Source organism: Typopeltis vanoorti, chromosome 10 (genome assembly GCF_054136105.1).
Source record: "Typopeltis vanoorti isolate ZY-2024b chromosome 10, IOZ_Tvanoo_1.0, whole genome shotgun sequence".
NCBI classification, from domain to species: domain Eukaryota; kingdom Metazoa; phylum Arthropoda; class Arachnida; order Uropygi; family Thelyphonidae; genus Typopeltis; species Typopeltis vanoorti.
Genome location: NC_143558.1, coordinates 18,334,780 through 18,356,130, shown reverse-complemented (window position 1 = coordinate 18,356,130; position 21,351 = coordinate 18,334,780). Strand labels below are relative to the sequence as shown.

The following is a 21,351-nucleotide window of genomic DNA, read 5'->3' as shown; positions in this document are numbered from 1 at the left end:
ATCTTAGCTGTATCGAAAACATAACTGGAGTTGCATGTTAATTTGTTTAACATTATTGATTTACAACACAAAATAATAATAAAAAATATTAATATTTATTAACTTATTTGCTGCTATTTTTCTGATATTATATCCAGCATCTTCAGTGCACAAAAACAGTTTGTCACATTACACAAAACAGCAGGAATTAATATAATTAATAAGTGGGATAGTTAAAAAAAAAATTGTAATGGACAACACAACGAACTACAATCATCATCATCATCATCAAATTCCTGCCATGTACCCACAAGGGGTGTACAGGATATGATAGTACTACATGAAAAAATTATATCATTACTAACTTCCTATCTACAATTTTCCTCCAAATCAGTCTGTTACTTATCAAGACTCCAACATTATCAGATCTTATATTTCTATCGTCTAAGGCACTTTGTACTGTATCAATACACCTTTATGTTGGTCTTCCTCTGGGTTGTTTTGCTGCCAACCTGGAAGAGAACACTTGTTTTGCTTACCTTTCCTCGCAATTCTGTTTAGGTGACCATACCACCTGAGATTAGCTCTGCTAACGCATTCCTGGATGCTGACGATGTCAAGTTCTTTCCTAATATCCTCGTTTTTAATATGATATTGCCATTGATGCCATCTGTTCATGCCTATAATCTTTCTCAGGACTCTCATATCTGTGGTCTCTAGTCTTTGGTCAAGTGTTTTACTTCTGACCCAGCTCTCAGATCCAAAAGTTAAAACTGGTTTGAACACTGTCTTGTATACAGCTAATTTAGTGTTCCGACTAATTTCTCTCTTATTCCATATGAATTTATTCAGTTGACTTCCCACCATACCAGCTTTGTTGATTCTGTTGTCTATTTCTATATTTAATTTACCATCTTCAGTAAAAATCATGCCTAAATAGCAGAAATGTTTTACTTGTTCCACAGGTTCTCCATTCACAACACAGTTGACATTTTCAATGATTCAGCCTATTTTCATTGTCTTTGTCTTTTTATTGCTGACCTTCATACCATATCTATTACAACAGCTATTCAATTTAGTCAGAGAATCTTGCAGACTTGTAGTGGATTTATTTAGAAGTATAACATCATCCGCATAAAGCAAAGAGCTGGCATTAACATCTCCAATTTTGATATCATGTTTAATACCACTTTCCTTCATAATGTGATCCATATAGATAATGAAAAACAGAGGGGATAATGTACATCCTTGTCTCACACCAGATTTAATTAAACCATCTTCCTGTACTTCCTTCAATTCTTACTGCTGACTTACAACTCAAATAAAGACAAAGTATTGCTTGATATAATGCCCCATTGACACCATATAACTGCAGCGTATTGAATAGCTTCTCTCTTAGCACTTTGTCATATGTCTTTTCCAAATCGAAAACTTAAATACAGATCTTTGTTATATTCCCATGCTTTCTCGACTATTTGTCGTAAAGTGAAGATCTGATCCTGACAGCCTCTGTTTGGCCTGAATCCAGCTTGTTCTTCACCAACCTTTTTTTCCACAATTCTTCTCAACCATTTCTCAAGTATACTTGCATAAATCTTACCAGGAACACTCAGCAGGGAAATACCTCTGTAATTCTCACATTCAGTTTTATTTCACTTTTTATATACAGGGTGTTCGGGATAAATTTGACAGTTTCGTAAGGAAAAAGAAAATCTTCTTTGTATCTATTAAATTTAATGAATTGATAAAAAAACATTACAGGCAGAGTTAATTACAATACTATCAACAAGATTTACTCAAAATAACCACCATTAGCATCGATCACAGCTTCAATTCTGCTTCGGAACCTCGAACAAGCTGATGCTACAGTCTCCCTGGGAAGGGCCGCAAAAACTGTTTTAATTTTATCCATTAACTGGGCTTTTGTATTACTGGAAGTGCGATTGGTGTCTTTTTCAACTGCGCCCCATACAAAATAATCCATGGGGTTAAGGTCTGGGGAGTTTGGAGGCCAAACATTTGGACTGGTGAAGTCGTAGAAATTTTCAGACAACCATTTTTGACTTTTCCCAGAGGTGTGGCAAGGGGCCGAATCCTGCTGCCATACATACGGCCTACCATTGGTTACCCTTGTTATCCAGGGCTTGACTACAGTTAGCAACTCCACGAACAAAGCCCGAATTCCAATGCCAGGGTTCTTCAACACCTGTTCCTGCAGATTTGCGAGGAATTCTGCTGTACGAACGCAATCAGATCGTCTGCTAGGGATCTTTCTTCTTGCTACATCCTCGTAGTCACCATTGCAAGTCTCTAGTTCATGCCTGATTGTTTTTACTGTATTCAGGGAGCATTGGGCAGCAGTCGTAATATCCTTATTTTGATGGCGGGCACGAATCATCATGATACAAGTTATTCTCTTCCATGATTGAGGTGGGTTCCAGCTATCCATCCTTTCTGACATCTTGTATATGAATGAAGAAGGGTCCAAACTTTTAAATGAAGAGAAGTGTGTGTTAATACATGTAACTTACGGAAAAATATAATTAATTATAAATATGTCAAATTTATCCCGAACACCCTGTATATGGTACTATGAGAGCTCCACTCCAATCATCGAAAATTCTTCCCTCTGTCCAAGCACTTTGAACTATGCAGTGCAGCCACTGTAAAATTTTTATACCACAATACTTCAGCATTTCTGGTTGAATGTCATCTACTCCTGCTGCCTTTCCACATTTCAAGCCTTTGATGGCTTTTTCTACTTCAAGTATGGATATGTATTCCTGACTGCATGCCGGTCAGTGTTTTTTTACCACTGTGCTGTCATCACTGTTTGTTTCATTTAGCAGTTTTACAAAGTAATTACTCCATACTTCAAGGATATCTTTTTCTCCAGTTTTCATGTCACCTTTATCATCTCTAACTCCTTTTACAGCACTCTTTCCTCCATTCCTAAGCTTCTTCAACAACCTCCAGAATATTTTGCCACCTTCTTGATATTTATTTTCTATATTCTTGCCAAAGTCCTCTCATGACTTTTGTTTAGCTAGTTTTACACAGTGTTTAGCATTCTTGCATTTGTCTCTATATTCTCTAAGAGCACAAGCTGACTTATTTGACAGGAACTTTTGATATGCTTTCTTCTTTTCCGTCACTGCCTCTTTAACTTCCTGTGTCCACCATGGAGTTCTGATTTTTTTATCCTTGGAAATTGTGAGACATACAAAAATATTTTGGGAAAATTTGCAGAAAAGAGCAAAGCTAATAATAATGGCAAATATCTGTTGGATTTCTACTCAGGACATGGACTGGTTATTACTAACACCATGTTCCAACATAAAAATGTGCACAAATTCACATGGAGAGAAGAGGCAAGGAATAATAAAAGTCTCATTGACTATGTTATTGTCGATGGTGATGTTTTCTCCCTGTGCAGGACACCAGAGTGTACAGAGGATTTGAAATTGGAAGTGATCACTATTTAGTCTTAGCAGGATAAAATTGAATTTCATATTGAAAAGAATAGCAACCTCACCACATGCCTCTCTGGCAGAAACAATCAATGTTTTCTTCAGAGTTTGCCACTGAATCTCCAAGGTTTGATTCGTGTTCTCAAACTCTTTCATTTTTTCTTCAATAATCTTTGTGTATTTTAGTCTACAATTCACATATGAGAGCTGCTCAACTTTTATTTGCTTTAAAACTTTCTTACATGTTATTATTTTCAATATGAAATTCAATTTTACCCTGCTCAAGACTAAATAGTGATCACTTCCAATTTCAAATCCTCTGTACACTCTGGTGTCCTGCAATCGATAATAACATAGTCAATGAGACTTTTCTTATTCCTTGCCTCTTCTCTCCATGTGAATTTGTGCACATTTTTATGTTGGAACATGGTGTTAGTAATAACTAGTCCATGACCTGAGCAGAAATCCAACAGATATTTGCCATTATTATTAGCTTTGCTCTTTTCTCCAAATTTTCCCAAAATATTTCTGTATGTCTCACAATCATTTCCTACTCTGCTATTTAGACCCCAACAAGGACCAACTTTTCCTTTTTCATTGTGTCAGTTGCTTTTTCTAAAGCCTCAAAAAATTTCTCCATTTCTACCTTAGTAAAACCTTCTTTGGGACCATAGGCACAAATAAGTTTCATTGTCCAGTTGCCCATTCTCATATTTGCCCACATTACTCTACTTGAGACTGACTGCTATTCAAGAAGATTAGCCTCGTATTTTGTGTTGAATACTATGGCTACTCCTCCTTTTCCTTGATTGTCATTTCCTGAATATAACATTTTGTATTTATTGCTCAGAAAGATCTAACCAGTTTGTCTTTTTTGTTTCAGTCACCCCTATTATGTTGATCTGGTACTTATCTAATTCCTCAGTAGCTCCATTTCTTTGCCATTCAGGCTTCTTATGTTGATAGTACTGATCTTTAACTCTGGTGATGTTGAGTTCGGGTGTTTTTTTCAGATTGTTCCAGTAGCTGACTTTTGGCTGTTCGCCCTGGTTCTCTGGCGAAAACAACAGGGGCCTTGTTTAACCGGGCGACGCCCCAGCCTGCATGAAATTTTGTCACGCTGTACCATCATTATTTATTTTGGTTTAACCAATAAGAATACTATTTGGTTAGCTAAATCCCAAATTGCCAGCCCATTCTCGTTCATTCAGTATCCAAGTAGATACCCAACGGGATGCACCACAAAAAGGTGAGGATTGGACATTAGGTCAGAAACCCTGGTTGGTTCTCTGCATTCCTTTAAAGGCTATGTGGACGTCTACTCTCAGTTATACAGCTTTGACCCTTAAGCACCCACGAACTACAATCATACAATCTAAATCTAAAATACTAAAATTCTGGATGTGATAAAGGAGAGAGTTTTTTCTTAGGTGAACAGATAAGAGTTGCCAATTTGACATATGGTTTAAATGTGGTACGTAGCTGATATTTATTAAACACTCTAAATATCTTTTCAGATGTACCTTTGAATGTTTGGGATGGTAACAGTTTTGCTGTAGTTTGGTGTTATAAGCAATGGAGGGCACTATCGTAATGGGAAGTTTGGACTAGCAGACCATACTTTGTATACCCCTTCGCACAGAATCAAATGAAAGAAAACAAAAGTGCTACACAGAAGTCATTATAAGTGAGAGAGATTGTTTTTGGAAACAGCAGCAGCTTTTAAACATACTCCAAACATCAAAAAGTATGGTTGTGTCAATTTATTGAAAATCTGGGAGACAATCATTAATTTAATCATTGAAATGGATTACTTGTTTGGATTAGCAAAGCAAGTGTTCTCTGCCAGGTTGGCAGGAAAAAGATCCAGAGGAAGACCAAGATATAGGTGTATTAATACCGTAAAAAGTGCCTTAGAAAACAGAAATATGCGATCTGATAATGTTCAAGTCTTGACAGATAACAGATTTATTTGGAGGAAAATTGTTGATAGGAAGTTAGTAATGATGTAAGCTCTTCATGTAGTACTATTACAATATCCTGTATGCCCTTTGTGAAGGTACATGTTAGGAATTTGATGATGATGATTGATACTTGTTTTCTTTCTCTTTATCCAACAGTAGATGGTGCAAATTAGAACTTTAGTTCCTTGTGTTGTCCATTAATTTTTTTTTTTTTAAACTAGTACCACTGTTATACCAAAGTGTTGCTTTTTTGAGTACTTTTTTTGTTTTTGTGCTCTGAAGATGCTGGATATAATACAGTCAAATATCAGCAAATAACAAAATATTAATTATTTTCTTATTATTCTGTGTTGTGAATCAATGCTATTAAATAAAGTAGCATGCACTTCCAACATATATAAGCCTTTCTACCTGGAGTGTGTCAAATGCCTGTATTTCAAAACTTACATGAAACTTGGCTATAGGAGAATCCATTACAGTACTATCTCTTTGTAGAGGAAGACCAAGATATAGGTGTATTAATACCGTAAAAAGTGCCTTAGAAAATAGAAATATGCGATCTGATAATGTTCAAGTCTTGACAGATAACAGATTTATTTGGAGGAAAATTGTTGATAGGAAGTTAGTAATGATGTAAGCTCTTCATGTAGTACTATTACAATATCCTGTATGCCCTTTGTGAAGGTACATGTTAGGAATTTGATGATGATGATTGATACTTGTTTAACAGATAGTACTGTATATTACAGTACTATCTGTTTGTATATTTGGTTCTTCCAAGAGAAGTAATCTGCATGAATTGCAAGAGTGTTCAGCATTGATGTAAATAAAATAAAAGTGTTAAGGTGTCATTCAAGTGAATAATTGCTGAAATTATTTACAATTGAATTTTTGATAGAACTCTTAAAATTAGTAGTTAATATTTAGTTCATACTCAAAATAATTAATTGTATTATATAAAATATGGCATCATGCAGTCGGTGTTGGGGTGCTTAAGGGTCAAAGCTGTATAACTGAGAGGAGACCTCCACATAGCCTTTAAAGGAATGCGGAGAACCGACCAGGGCTTCTGACCTCAATCTAATCTTCACCTTCTCATGGTACACTCTGTTGGGTATTCTACCTAGATACTGAACGAACAAGGATGGGCTGGCAATTTGGGATTTAGCCAACCAAATTGTATTCTTATTTGCTTAAACCAATCTACAAAATGATGGTACAACATGACAAAATTTCATGCCGGCTAGGGTGTCGCCCGGTTAAACAAGGCCCTTGTTGTATTTCCAAGGGAACCATGGCGAACAGCGAAAAGTCAACTACTGAAACAAACCCTAAAACACACCCCAACCCAATATATATATATATATATATATATATATATATATATTTTTTTTTTTTTTTTTTTTTTCTTTTTTGTAACATTTAGCACTTTTTTTATTCATCATCAACATTTTAATGAACAGTTCCTATTGCCATAGAGAATGCCCTATTTCCAGTATTTTATAAGCTCTTCGAAGTAATCTACACATCACCTCTGAGAATGCATCTTTCATCTTCCCTCTTCTTCTTTTCTCTGGTATCTTCCATTCCAATAATTTATAATCCTTTCGTTATGTTTTCTCACATCCCAGAATTTTCATATTCCTTTCTAAGCTACTGTATCCACATCTTTACAACTTGGATTATATAAGAATATGCTCCAAACAAATGTTCTTATAAATCCTTTCCATATATCTTTATTTACCTTATTGTAATAAATGATCTCTATTTCTTTAATCCTTCTTTTGGCATAGGAATTCTCAACATTTCCAACTTATATCTATCTGTCTTCTTGTATAGTTCCTCCAAGATATATGAACAAATGTACTTATCTAATATTCATACCTCTAATCACTGTTTTATCTGTCTTATTTTGTTTCTTTGAATCTGCCACCATTATTTTATTTATTTATTTATTTATTTTTGCTGCATTTAAGTCCATAAATCAGATAAAACCTCATCCATCCTAAATAATATCTGTTTTAAATCCTGTTCATTCTCAGCTTATACAGCTATATCATAAGAAAAATGTTTCATATGTATCTGGATTTCACTTACAGTTACCCTGTTCATTTGTTCTTTTATTAATTTCATTGCAGTATCTATATACAGGTTGAAAAGTAAGGGGAGGGGGAAGCAATGCACAACTTTGCCATACTTTTTTCTTTACTTTTTCAGTTACTTCATTTTCTTGAATTCATATCTTTATTTTCTAGTTTATATACAATTTCTGAATTAGTCTTCTGTCTGTGCAGTCTGTTAGAATTTCCTTCATTATTTGAAACAGCTTATTTTACCTTACATTATCGAATGCATTTTCTAAATCTATAAATGTTAAATATTTAGCTTTATTTACGTATGTTCTTCGGTCTGTTATTGTTAAGGCTAGTATTGCTTTTCTAGTTCATCGACCATTGAGAAATCCCAACTGATCTTCATCTAAATGGCATTCAATTTTTGATTTTATTCTATGTGTGATCTTTGAGGCATGATTGAGTCAACTTAAAGTTTGACGATTTTTACAATCTATTGATTTCCTTTCTTGGGTATTGTTCCGACAAAACTTTTATAGAAATTATATACTTCCTGTCCCTCCTAATAGATTAACCTAAGCACCTTAAATAATTTTCTTACATTGTGTCACCAGCCTGGTTGGCTGAGTGGTTAGCATATACACTGTTCAGCCAAGAAGGTGTAGGTTCGAATCCTGCCAGGGGTATGGGTGTTTGCATTTGTTCTACTAACTCTTTGTGGAAAGGGCATCTGCAACCGTACCAATTCTTCTAGCAGAAGGCTTCACTCCGAAAACCTAATGAGCTATGGGAGTGACCATATGGTATCAAAATTGACTTTACATGTGAATAACTAACTATGCTGTGTCTCCCATATTTTTTAGAATTTCAGCAGATATTGCATCTTTTCCTACAATTTTCTGGTTAGATAATTCATTAATCACTCTTTGAATTTCTTCATCCGTAACTTTGGCCCAAGCCTTTATTTTTAAACCTCATATTCTGGTTCGATAATTTCACTTCATCTATTCTGCATCATATGTCTTCAAGCTATTCACAATCTTCCTTAGTATTGTTCCTTGTCTTGTATAATCTTCTTTTTTCTTGCTTTATTTTGTTCTGTCTATCTGTTAACTTGTGTCTCATTAAAGGTACCTCAGTTGTAATTTTGTAAATTCTAGCATTTGATCTGCTGATATTTTAGTTATTTTCTTGATGACCATCCATTATTTTTCACTGTTCATCTCAAGCATGCAATCTATTTTTTAAATTCATTTTTTATGCCTGAGGTCTTCAGTAGGTCAATATTCCATTTTCTCCTTCTTATTCTATGTATTTTCTTATATTTTATTTTACAATTTGCAATAAGAAGTGAGTAGTCATTCTCTATTTCAGCTCCTGAGTAGATGTAGCATGACTCGACCTGGTTTTTCTATCTCTTCTTGATGTGTATGTAATCAAACTGGTATCATGCATCTCCTGGTGATTTTCATGTGTCTTTATTTTAGCTTCAAAACGCTTATCATTTACCAGTTATGAAGTCATGTTCTTTGTAGAAGTCTAACAATTGTTCTCCTCTTTCATTCTTCCTGCCTAGTCAAAATCGTCTGCTTTCTTTACGTTTATTGTCCAACTATTGCATTAAAATTGCTCATTATAATCAAATTAACTTTATCTTTAATTGATGTTATTAGTTCCTCTAATTGTTCATATGCATCTTCTCTATATCATAGTCTTCACAATTAGTTGTTGGTATGTATACTAGAATCATGGCAAAATCCGTTGTGGCTGCTGTTTAGATTGTCATCAGTTGTGGTTCTGTTATTCAAGTGATAAGTACTTTTTTAATTTCTACTATGTATAGCATGCAAAATGCATACATTAGCAAATTAATAGTTTATGGGAAATGGGAGGAAGTGTGCTAGAATTGTTAGAAATGTGTGATAATTTGTGTGTGTTAAGGCTTAAGTGCTGGGAGGACATCATGTTGGAGGTTTAATAGAATATTGACAACATTAAGAAAGGATTAAAAACTAATTTTAATTCTTCCAATATTTTATCTCAGTCACTGAGACATCTTCAGGGAGTAGGGTTACCACCTCTCCCGAATTTTAAGAAAATTTTCAGTGTTCCGAATTACACCTAAGCAGGACAACTTATATATTTAAAATACAAATATTATTAAATCACTAATACCAGTACCAATGTATTCAACCTTTTAATTTTTTATAAGGTTAGAATTACATATTCAACTTTGGCTTTTTCATTTTATACATTTTAGAGGAGAGGAAGACTTTCATATTCGATAAGTGTCTCTCTCTTTGGACTTACCAAAAGGTGGCAACCATGTCAGAGAGTACAAATAACATTTATAACACACACACACATACAAAGAAGTGCAAATTTTGGGAAGTTTTATGCATCCGTATTTGTTTAGATTAGGTTGATTCAATCTAAACAAATACGGATGCATAAAACTCCCCAAAATTTGGGAAACAATAATTGTAAGAGGTTCCAGTTTATATCATAGGCCACCTACAAATGCCCATAGAGGGTGCACCACCTAGATAGGACTTCAGAGTCACCTATGTGTTTCTTTTAGTATCGTGTTGTTTTGTGTGTGTGTGTGTGTGTGTGTGTGTGTGTGTGTGTGTGTGACAAGTGTTATTTCTACTCCCTGAAGATCTCTCATTGACTGAGACGAAATACTTGAAGCATTAAAATTAGTTTTTAATCCTTGTTGCTGTTCAATGCTCCATCCAACATGGTGTGATAATTTAATCACACTGAGGAGCATGAAATATTGAATGTGAACAGAAATTCAAAGAAAGGAGTAGATAAGATGATGGAGCAAGTAGTGACTTGTGTGTTAAGTGAAATGTGAGCAAGAATGTCTTTATGTTGAGCCTATACATGAGAGGTTGGTAGATCAACCTATAGTACATTAGTACCATGTATGGGTTGGGAAAGAAGGTACTTCTTCACATTGGATTTGAATGACTGTATATTGTATTCCTTAAGGAACACATCAAGGGGAAGACTGTTCCATAGTATAGCAGTTGCAGGGATGGAGGAGGAGGAGAAGAAACTTGTTTTGTGGGTTACAAGGTGCACTGTGTAGGAATGTTGAGTGGGGAAATTATCGATGCTATTTCGGATGAACATTTTCCATGAAAATATTTGTAGGAAACACATAGTGTGGAGACTGATCATCTGTGCGAAAGTGAGGGGAGTGAGTTGGTAAGAGATGGGTCATTAATAAGTCTGATTGCTCTCCTCTGTCTTGAGTTGAGCATTTTGAGGGAGCTTTTGGGGGCCCCACCCCATATGTGGGAGCAGTATTTGGTGGTTGGGCTGATTTGTATAAAGTTAACGGCTATTCAGGAGTGAAGTAACGTCTTGAGCAAAAGAGAAATCCTAGTTTTTTAGAAACTGCTGAAATGGTTGTATGTGTTTATGCCAGGAGAGGCTTGATGTCAGGTAATTCCATTAAGAGAAATCTCAGATTGTCTGGAAATTTTGATGTTGTCAAAAATAATACTGGGAGAAAATGGTTCTTTCTTATGAGAAATGAGACAGTACTGAGTTTTATTTGCATCGAAATTGACTAGGTTATCTGAATCCTATTGGAGGATGGCTTGGAGGTCTGAATTGAGGGAAGTGGTGGTTACTGTTCTGTAGATTGAGGTGAGTTGTGTGGAGTAAGGTTTATCAAAAGAAAGGGAGGAGTGCAATGTGCTGTCATATGCAAAACTGTGTATTTGGTTGCAGGTAAACTGAAGTAGGTCACTGATATATAGTAGGAAGAGGGTTGGTGAGAAGACAGAACCTCGTGGAACCCAGGCATTAGTTAAATGGTGAGAGGATAAGGAGCCATCCTTATAGGACACCACACATAGTGTGTGTCCAGACAGAAAGATGGCAATCCAACTACAGAGGTCTCGAGATAGACCAAACGATGGTAGCTTGCTTAGTAGACTCTTGTGCCAGACCCGGTCAAACGCCTTGGAGATATCATGTCCAACCACTTGAAAGTTGCCAAACTTCTCCATGGCATTTGTCCAGAGATAGGTGACATGTAAGCAGATCTCCTGTTGATCGGCAGCAACGGAATCCATACTGGCAGTCGTTTATTAGATGGGTAGCTTCAAGGTAGTGTAGTTGGGGATTGATGATTTTTTCCATTACTTTAGACAGCATTGAGACATGGGTTTCAGAGGCTATTCCACTTAGCACTGTTATAATGCCAAACTACTTTTGTAGGAGTGACTGTGTAAGCATTTTTTCATGGGAGAGGAGATGAGCACTAGGTTGTGGGCAGAATTGCCTACTGGGTCCTCTACATTCACTGTGTATTTGGAAGGGTCATTGGTCAGGAAGAGGTCTAGGATATTGGGAGAGTGGTTTGGGTTATCAGGTATTCTGGTTGGCATCTGAACTAGTTGTGTAAGGTCATTAGTGTTGGTGAATGTTTCAGCATCTTTGCCTGCAAGATCTGTACATCTGGACTAGGAAAGCCAGTTGGTGTTTTGGACATTAAAATCTCCTTGGAGGATGATTTCGCTGTTAGGAAAGTGGGATTGGAGAAAGTCAGTTTTTAAGGAGAAGAAATGAAAGAGCTCAGAGTGGTTGGTTGCATTAGGGGAGCAATAGAGACAGCATATGAATTTGACTGAGTTGGGTAGGGATATTTTCATTCAAAGAAGGTCGAAGTTGGGCGAGATTTTCAATTCATTTGCACAAGTTCAGGAGCTGTTTTACAGACAGGAGAAACAGCGAACAGAAATAGGGGCCACTCTTGGGGGTGAAAGGAGTTAAAGAGTGTGTAGTTTGGAAGGTTGAGGTGAATTGTGCTGGAGGGAGGTGAGATTTGAGTTTCTGCCAGAAAGAGTAGGTGGAGGTTTGGTAGACTGTAGGTGGTAGTGGACACTAGTTTGAAGTTTAGGTCACGGACATTGATGAAGTGGATTTGGAGGGTTTTGTGAGTCATATGTTTGACCACAGAGGTCTTGCACATTTCCTATGCAGTGCCTGCATACTGGTCACCATGGTGGCTGCTAGTGGCATTGCTTGGTTTTTGCAGCAATTTAGCTTGTCTGTAGCTGATGGTCCAGCTGTAGTCACCATTTTGACATTTTTCTGCAAGTTGTCTTTGAAGCTAGTGACCTTGTTCCCTTTGTGCAAATGATAAATCTGGTCGAGCACGTATGCGCAATTGCGGACAAATATCTTTGAACTTGTTGATTGCTGTTATTAGTTTTGATATGCTTGTCAGCATGTCACAAGTCACTTTTATGAGGCAGGAAAGTTCATTCTGTCCTTTCTTTTGTTTATGGATCCAAACTGATGGCACCTGACGATATTTTTAGGATTGTCTCATTCTTCTGCTAATTTGATGATGTCTTCTTTCAGTGCTTTTCTGTTTTCTTTTGGTAAGTTCAAAATGACTACGTTGAATTTTTTGTTTTTAGCCTCCATCGAGTCGTGCACCGTTGATGTGATTATTTCATGAAGTTCATTTGCTGGGAAGGTTGAACTTGCATTTCGGTGCTAATCGTCATTTGATTCAAGCTTGATTTCTAGTGCTAGTATTTTGCAGTAAAGAGTTTCATTCACAGCACTGATGTGCTATTTGAGGTTTTCAATTCGTTTGCTTAAATTCAGGAGCTGTTTTACAGACAGGAGAAACAGCAAACAGAAATAGGGCTGGTTAAGGTCAATATATATCTTGTGTGCCGATTCGCCCATTTTTGCACAGGAAGCATGTATCCAGTAGCAGCAGCACTCGCATATTATACTCTTTTTTTTTTATCGCTAATATCATTTTTACAACTGTGCCACTTTGTGAGTTTGTTGGCAATCGATGGCACTATGCTGATTAGACATGGGGTGCTTGTTCATCATTGGCTTTTGTTGCTGCCATGTTTGCTTCGCACGGTAGGCATAGTGGGTGCTTGCATGTGGCCAATTTTTAGATCAAAATATAACTGGTTTAATGCACTAAGAGTACTTACAGGTTTTTCTGGAGTTTTCTGCTCCTCGCTATTAAAATTTCCATTTGATGTTTAATTTGAATGGGAAATTCTTGAAGTAGCAATAAAATGCTGGAGCACTAGTTTATAGTAGCTTACTCACAGATGCCTGGTGGTGTTTATGACACCACCTGGCATCTGATAGTTGGTGATATTATGAAGATGGTGATAGTTGTGTGAGAGAGTGTGAAAAAGGAGATATGAAAGAAATAAGGAAAAAATTTAGCACAAAGTCTGATATTTCAGTTCTTTGATGAGTGTTACACAATGCTAAAGTAGAAACTAGGAAAGCTCTTAGTCGGTCATGTCTTCGTAATTTACTGTCTTTTTATAATAGGGTAACAGCAGAGTTGGATAAAGAAAGTGACTACATGATGATTCTTCTGGATTTTGCAAAAGTATTTGACAGAATATCACATGGAACTCTGGTATGCAAATTAGAACAAATGGGGATGAATATGATGCTGGTTAAGTGGATAAGAGGGTGACTGCCAGACAGATATCAAAGATATCAGATTTGAGGTGAAAACAGGTGACTAGTGGTGTATTGCAAGGTTTAGTGTTGGGACCATTGTTGTTTAATTTGTACATAATTGATATATTCAGTTGTTTGCTGATGATGCAAAATTAGGTAGAGTAATAGTTAATCAAGGCGATTAACTATCGAGAGCTTGCAGGACAATTTAAATAGGCTGTCAGTATGGGTAAAAGTTAATGGGTGTCAGTTTAATGTGGAGAAAAGTAAAGTTATGCATTTTGGGATAAATATATTACAAGTTGTGTATCACATTGATGGCACTGTACTCCAGGAAATAGATGAAACTAGAGAGTTAGGGGTGGTGGTAGAAAGAAAATTAAAGTTTAGAGGACATATTGCTAAAGTAGCCCATACGATTACTTGGTTATTGAAGAACACATTAACAAGTAGAGATAAGGAAGTTGTCTTTCCTCTTTATAAGGCCTTGATACATCGACATTCGGATTTCTAGATTTCTTGGGAACTGAGGAAGCGATGTAGAGGATTCAGAGGTGAGTGACTTGTGGAATGTTCCCTATGAGGATAGATTTAAGATGTGTAGATTGCAGAAGTTGGTTGATAGGAAAAGAAGATGGGATATGATAGAACAAAGGATCATCCTCAGAAGTTGAATAAAGGTGTGGTTAGTGGGGGGGGGGGTGAGGACTTGATTTTTTGCTTGGAGAGTTGTGAATGTGTGGAATGGGTTACCAGAGTCAGTTGCAAGTGCTTTATCTGTTCATGGGCTCAAGGAAAGGTATGATCGATTGTGTGGATAGTTTGGGTCTCCTGCGATGAGACTTTAGACTCTGTGAAGGTTCCAGTACAGTAATAATAATCACAATAAAATAGCAATAATGGGGATAAAACATATGAAGAAGTTAAGGAAAAATGAGGAAACAGCAATAGATGACAAGGGATATTGCATTATATAGTGATTCCACTTACTGGAATCATACTTTACAAGTGAACAAGAAAAGCATGTTCCTGGGTAGGAAGATTCATCATGTAAGTGGAACAATATTTAAGCAAGTAGATCAAAATGATGATATGATTGAGTTGCTTGGAACAAGCAACACAAGAAACTTGTGCCATTGCATTTGACATCTCTAAGGCTTATGATAGGATCTGGCATCAGGGTTTCTTTACAAATTAATTAGTAAACTGCCTTTGTTTGTGCAATTTGGATTGCCAGTTTTCTCTCAGATCGATCCCTACATGTAATAGTGTTTGGTGTTCTGTTTTCAGATTTTCCTGCTCATTCAGATGTCTCTCATATTTTTCTCATGAATTGTAAACCCTATTCATAGTCTTGCTGATAACACTCTCCACTTATTCTACTTGTACTAAGACTCCAGGTATTCTTGATTGTGGAGATCAGTGTTGAGGGCACTTATTACATATCATCTTGAGCATGAGATGTTTGAGCACTGCCACTTTGTGCAGTAGTAGGATAAGTGGAGATTGTTATCAGTAAGACTATGAATAGAGTTTACAGTCAATGAGAGCAGGTCAACTATTTAAATCAGTAAGAAGGGAGATGAAATGAATAGAAGCCTGCCAACTTCATTGCCTCTAAAACACAGAAAGGGGTCTTTTTTGTTATTTTCTAGCAAAAAAGAAAAAAAAAAACCCCTTAGATCTTCTCCATTTACATTTTAATAATGTTCAACTCAACAGTCAAAACCAGATCTCTCTCCTTGGACTGACTCTTATGCTAAACCTTTTCTGGCATAATGATATCACTTTTATAGCATCATCAGTTTCCAAAAAACTTGGCATCCTTTTCTGCTCAAGATGGTACTTCTCTTTTGAACAGTTACTTACTTTGTATAAATCCAAAGTAGTAACTTTGGTATATTGCTGTCATGTTTGGAGTGGTGCACCTAAGACCTCACTAAAAATTCTTTATGCTGTTCAGAAAAACACAATTTGTTTGATTATTTACACATATCTCAGACCCTTTGGCCACTTTCTCATAGAAGATCTGTATTGTGTCTGTTTTGCAGATATTTCCCTGACCATTGTTCAGCAGAAGTAGCATCCATTATGCCTCCCATTTCTTTCAGATCTACAGGAACTCGAGCAACAGCCCCTCAGCATCTGTTTACAGTCAAACTACATATTCACCAAATCTGCTACTTCCTGTCATCTTTCATTTCATCATAGAAGTGGGGGCGTCAATTCCATGGACTTCTTCCCCACACACAAGCATTTCCAAAGGGCCAGCAGTTTAATCATGAGTAGATCCTTGTTCACACATACCGTTTATTAATTATAGGCCCTTCTCTCTCATTAGTGAGAGTAGCATTAAAAAAAAATGAAAGAGTTGTTGAACAAGGCAAAAAAGCAGAGCAGCAGAGTAAAGATTTTGATTCTTTTGTCACAGCATGAAAGGAGCAACCTGGAGAGGAGAGCTGCAGTTGCAAATCAATCAGTAAATATATTGCATAGGAGAAATGGTGTGTGGTATGTAGATGTGTAAGGTGACCTTGATAGTTGAAAGGATTTGTACCTGAAAGTTAGCTTGCAAATGAATGGTTTTAATGTGATTTGGCACTTGAAAAAAATTGTTGTTCGGTGAAAGAGTGAATGAACTAGATATGTCTAGGTGGTTGTATGAAAGCATGGATGGATTTGTTAAGTGATACAAATTGTCTGCATAGTGACAAACAGCATGACAGAGAGAGAATGTTAGCTTGCTAGGGATTGCTCCAGGAAATGCAGAAATCAAAAAAGAAAATTGTTAACTTTGTAAATAGAACTGTAGATATATTTTCAGTGGTCAGGTTTATCAAACTGATGGTCTGTTATCATACGTATTCACTATTGCCACAAGCATCAGGAATAAAGGCAGATAAAGTGAAATCAAAAATTATAGGTATCAGTGAGATATGGCTGACAGAGGAGTATATTGTTAAAGGAATAGAATACAGTTTATTCAGAGATGACAGAAAAGAAACACTACTAGTGATTATTGAGGAATTGAATCCAATCAGAGTAAAATCTCAGGTAGTGATGGTGGTAGTATAAATAATATAGGAAATAGGATTGAGGTTGTTTAGTGCAAGATAAGGATTAACAGGACGAAATACACAAATTGGGTGCTGCCCTGGACAGTCCTTGTATCTTTAAAATTTTTCTATCATTATAGGTGATTTCAGCTAGTGGGATATAGACTAGGTAGCTAAGAAAGCATTCAAGATGTGGGAAAACGAATTTATAGATTTACTCAGGGTGAAACTGCTTTAAGCAGCATATGATGGGAGTGATCTATGGAACATGAATATTGAATCTAGTAATAGCATCCAAGAATCTTGCTATAAATCAGTTGACCATCATGTAGTTTTTGAATTGGGAGGTGATAAAGTATGCAAGATCTTTGACTAAGAAGGGGCATATATGGAACTATAAGCCAGGTGATGATAGTAAACTGAGCAGCTGCAAGCAGTGCCTCGGCAAGAGAAACTGCATGGTAGAAGAATCACGAATTAATAGGAATTAGTCAGAGGGTACCTTAATGAAGCAGTATCTGACTGCATCCCCAGAGGTAGGAGAATTATTCTCACTGAATTAAATAGATGAATAAAGAGCCAAATTTCGACCATGGAAAGGAAGGTAAAATCAGATTATGAAAATAAATTTCCCAAAGGATAGCCAAGGGAATTTTATCATTATGTGGCATGTAAAATGCCACATAATGATAAAAGCATGAAGAATGACAAATGACCAGAGAAGAATAGCTTTAATGAATGTGAATGGTAGAAATGTGTTAGATACATAAAAAATAGCTTAGCTGTTAAGTGATCGCTTTAGTAGTGTAAAAGTTCTCGGCTTCGACCATAGATGGCAATACTATCGGCAAGATTTTTTTTTCTAAGTTGGTATACATCTGTCATAAGCATCCATGTGAAATTGCAAGTCATTCTATCAAATAGTTTGTTTTATACAGTTGTCTGAAGCGAACGTGGTATCTGTATCCCTTGAAATGGATAAAATTGAGTATCATGTGGTTATAAAATTCTTTGTAAAAGAAGGCTTAATGCCAAAAGAAATTCATTCGAAGTTCATAAAAGTTTATGGGTGCTCTTTTCCTTCATTTCTGACAATTAAGAAATGGGCTACCGAGTTTAAACGTGGCCGTACTACTTTGAAGATGATCCACGTGGAGGACTTCCAAAAAGTGTAACAACACCAGAAATCATTGATCAAGTGCATAATACGGTATTAGATGACCGGCGAGTCATCAAGTGCGTGAAATTGCTGAGACTATAGGCATTTCAAAAGAATGTGTAGGCTATATTTTGCATGAAGAATTGCAAATGAAAAAGCTTTGCGCCAAACAGGTGCCGTGCTTGCTCACAGCAGATCAAAAATGCACTCGCATGAAAATCTCTGAACAGCGCTTGGAGCATTTTAATAAGAATAAAACTGATTTTGTGCATCGATTTATTACTATGGATGAGACTTGGATTCAACCACACACACACACTAGAATCCAAACAGCAGTCAGAACAGTGGAAAGAAGCCGGTTGTTCAGCACAAAAGAAAACAAAGTCGGTTCCATCAGCAGGGAAGATCATGGCATTGGTGTTTTGGGATTCTAAAGGCATTTTATTTATTATCTTGAAAAGGGTAAAACAATAACTGGGGAATATTATTCTGATCTTTTAACCAGACTAAACAAAAAAATTCATGAGAAAAGACCTGGTTTGCAGAAGAAAAAAATCATGTTTCATCAGGACAATGCACCTGCACACAAAGGTGTTTTGCAATGGAAAAATTAAGGGATCTACAATATGAATTGTTGGAACATCCACCCTATTCTCCCTGATTTGGCTCCTTCTGACTTCTATCTCTTCCAAAAACTAAAACTCTTTCTCTTTTTCTTCGAATCAAGAGGTGATTGCAGCTGTAGAGGGATATTTTGCAGATCTTACTAAGGACCACTACAGGGATGAGATAATGACACTGGGGCATCGCTGGAATAAATGTATGTCTTAAGGGAGATTATATTGAAAAATAAACATAATTTTAAAATTATAAATCCGTTTTTTCACTGTTAGGTTGAGAACTTTGCAAACCACCCTCGTATTTGATTAGTGCATTTTCCATTAATGCGCTTGTTTTAAAGAATGCATTAGGTGCATTAATAGAGGGATTGATGTATTTGGAATTGGCTATCATTAGGCTTTGTGAATGCTTTCTTATAAATGGGTTGTTTTGGTTATCTTTTCAGTGATTTTTTAATTTGTTTTCCTAAGTTTCACTGGAAGTTACTTATTAATTCTCTCTTCCATATATTACCTTATTTCTGTCGTGTAGTATTTAATGAGTAGAACTTATCAAACCTTACATTAATAAAAGCAGCACCATTCTTTATGAGCTGTTATCAGATTAACTACTGCCAACGAGAATTCATGCATCAATGAATATATTTCCATAAGTTTTATTTCATGTTTATTCCATTAATAAAGTCAATCTTATTATGTTGTGAGACCTGTGTATAAATTTCATTTGTGAAGTACTTTACTGAATCTTACAATTAATTATAACTTCATTTATAGCAGAGTCACCTTGCTTCTCAGAATCATCAGAATATCGTAGTAGATCTCCATCCCCAACTCCTTCAAGTGGTTTAGAAAATACAAGCATTAAAGATTCTCCAATGCAGATTGATGTTTTGGTTTCAAGCACAGACAATTCCTGTAGTAATTCTGGTAATAACAGTTGTACTTAGTATTCAAGTTTATTTTATATATTATAGGAATTCTGACAGAAGTGATTCTTTATCTAAAAATACAAAATTATGTTCACTTTAAAATTGTATGTTTTTATCATATATATATATATATATATATATCATTAATTTTTCTTATAACACTTATGGTTTTATTTCATGTTCTTCTATTAAAACTTATTTATTCTGGAATCAGGAAATATTGATAGTATTTCCACATTCCTTTGTTATTAACAGAGCTGAATTTCAAAACAAAAATTTTCATGCTTTTCTCTGTTTCTTCTGTGTTTATAATAGAGATAGATAGCTTTTTAATTTTTCAGGAAATGACAGTGTATACCAGAATATTAATTAAAAACTTGAATCATCAATATCTTCAATATCTTCCTATATTTCAGTAATGTTACATTGCCATCTTCAGGGATCACAAAACAATGATATGTGCATGCAGGCACTAACACTAAGCAAATGCGGCTAAAGAAAAGCAACTGAAGTTGGTCTTTGCTAAATTGGATTGTTTTGGCCATTAGGCTATGTTCTTAGAATGCAAGCCTCCCAAATTTGGGACAGTCTCATGCACCCAAATTTGTTGAGGTTTGGGAAGTTTTTCATATTATGACCTCACAACTAGTTTAACATAAATATGATCTCACAACTAGTTTAACATAAATATGATCTCACAACTAGTTTAACATAAATATGATCTCACAACTAGTTACAAACCACATAAGAAATTGGCATCGCTTATCTGCTCCACTAAAGATCAGCCACTTCTCCTAGACCTACCTAGAGTATAACAGGTCCCTTTGCAGTTGCAAACTGACCTACTACAGCCAAGCAGGCAGACAGCCAATATCAGGATATACGAACACAAGGACTACATCTAGTTTCACCAATACAGCCACTCAGGACCTGCTGACCATGCATTAGGCACCCACCACAGAATATGCTGGAAGAAGGCAATGTTATTACACCGCAGCAAGTACAAGTATGAAAGATTATTCCTTGAATCAGCCTCAGCTCTGAAAACTTCCCAAACCTTAATGAATTTGGGTGCATGAGATAGCCCCAAATTTGAGAAGCTTAATTTCTAAGATCGTCAACCCAATAGCCAAGACAACCCAATTTAGCCCACTAGGGGCACCTTTAAGACTCTAGGGCTAACTTCAGTTGCCTTTCTTCAGCCTCATTTGCTTAGTGTTAGTGCCTGCCTGCACAAATCATTATTTTGTGACCCCTGAATATAGTGGTGTAACATTGCCAAAATATAGGAATGTATTGATTCAAGTTTTTAATTAATATTTCTAGTATACAGTGTAATTTCCTGAAAAATTAAAAGAAACTATATATCACCAATTAAAAGTTTATCTACAAGAATAGAAATAGATAATTAGAAATATTGTAGTATGTAATGGTGCAGTCATATTACCAGATGTTTATGTCTATATCAATTAGAATGATATGAAACTTTTTTGGGAAAAGGAAGTCAAATTTGGTGAAGTTGTGTTACCCTCATTATTATTCCATGCTTTTGCAATATATGAGAAGATTGAATGTGTTTTTGGATTGCATGCTAAATTCAGTACCTTGTTCAGCAT

At 35.9% G+C, this 21,351-nt stretch overlaps 1 protein-coding gene across 6 annotated transcripts in view; it reads left to right on the top strand.

Moving 5' to 3' along the window:
* LOC150102202 (ral GTPase-activating protein subunit alpha-1) overlaps nucleotides 1-21,351 on the top strand; it is an 800,562-nt gene that overhangs the window by 305,481 nt on the left and 473,730 nt on the right. For 5 of the 6 annotated variants that reach the window (XM_090398990.1, XM_090398991.1, XM_090398988.1 and 2 more), the window contains one exon: nucleotides 19,581-19,733. In XM_090398990.1, coding sequence (XP_090255116.1) covers nucleotides 19,581-19,733 — 153 coding nt within the window. The remainder of the gene's footprint in view (nucleotides 1-19,580; nucleotides 19,734-21,351) is intronic. The other variant, XM_090398987.1, reaches the window with a different exon arrangement.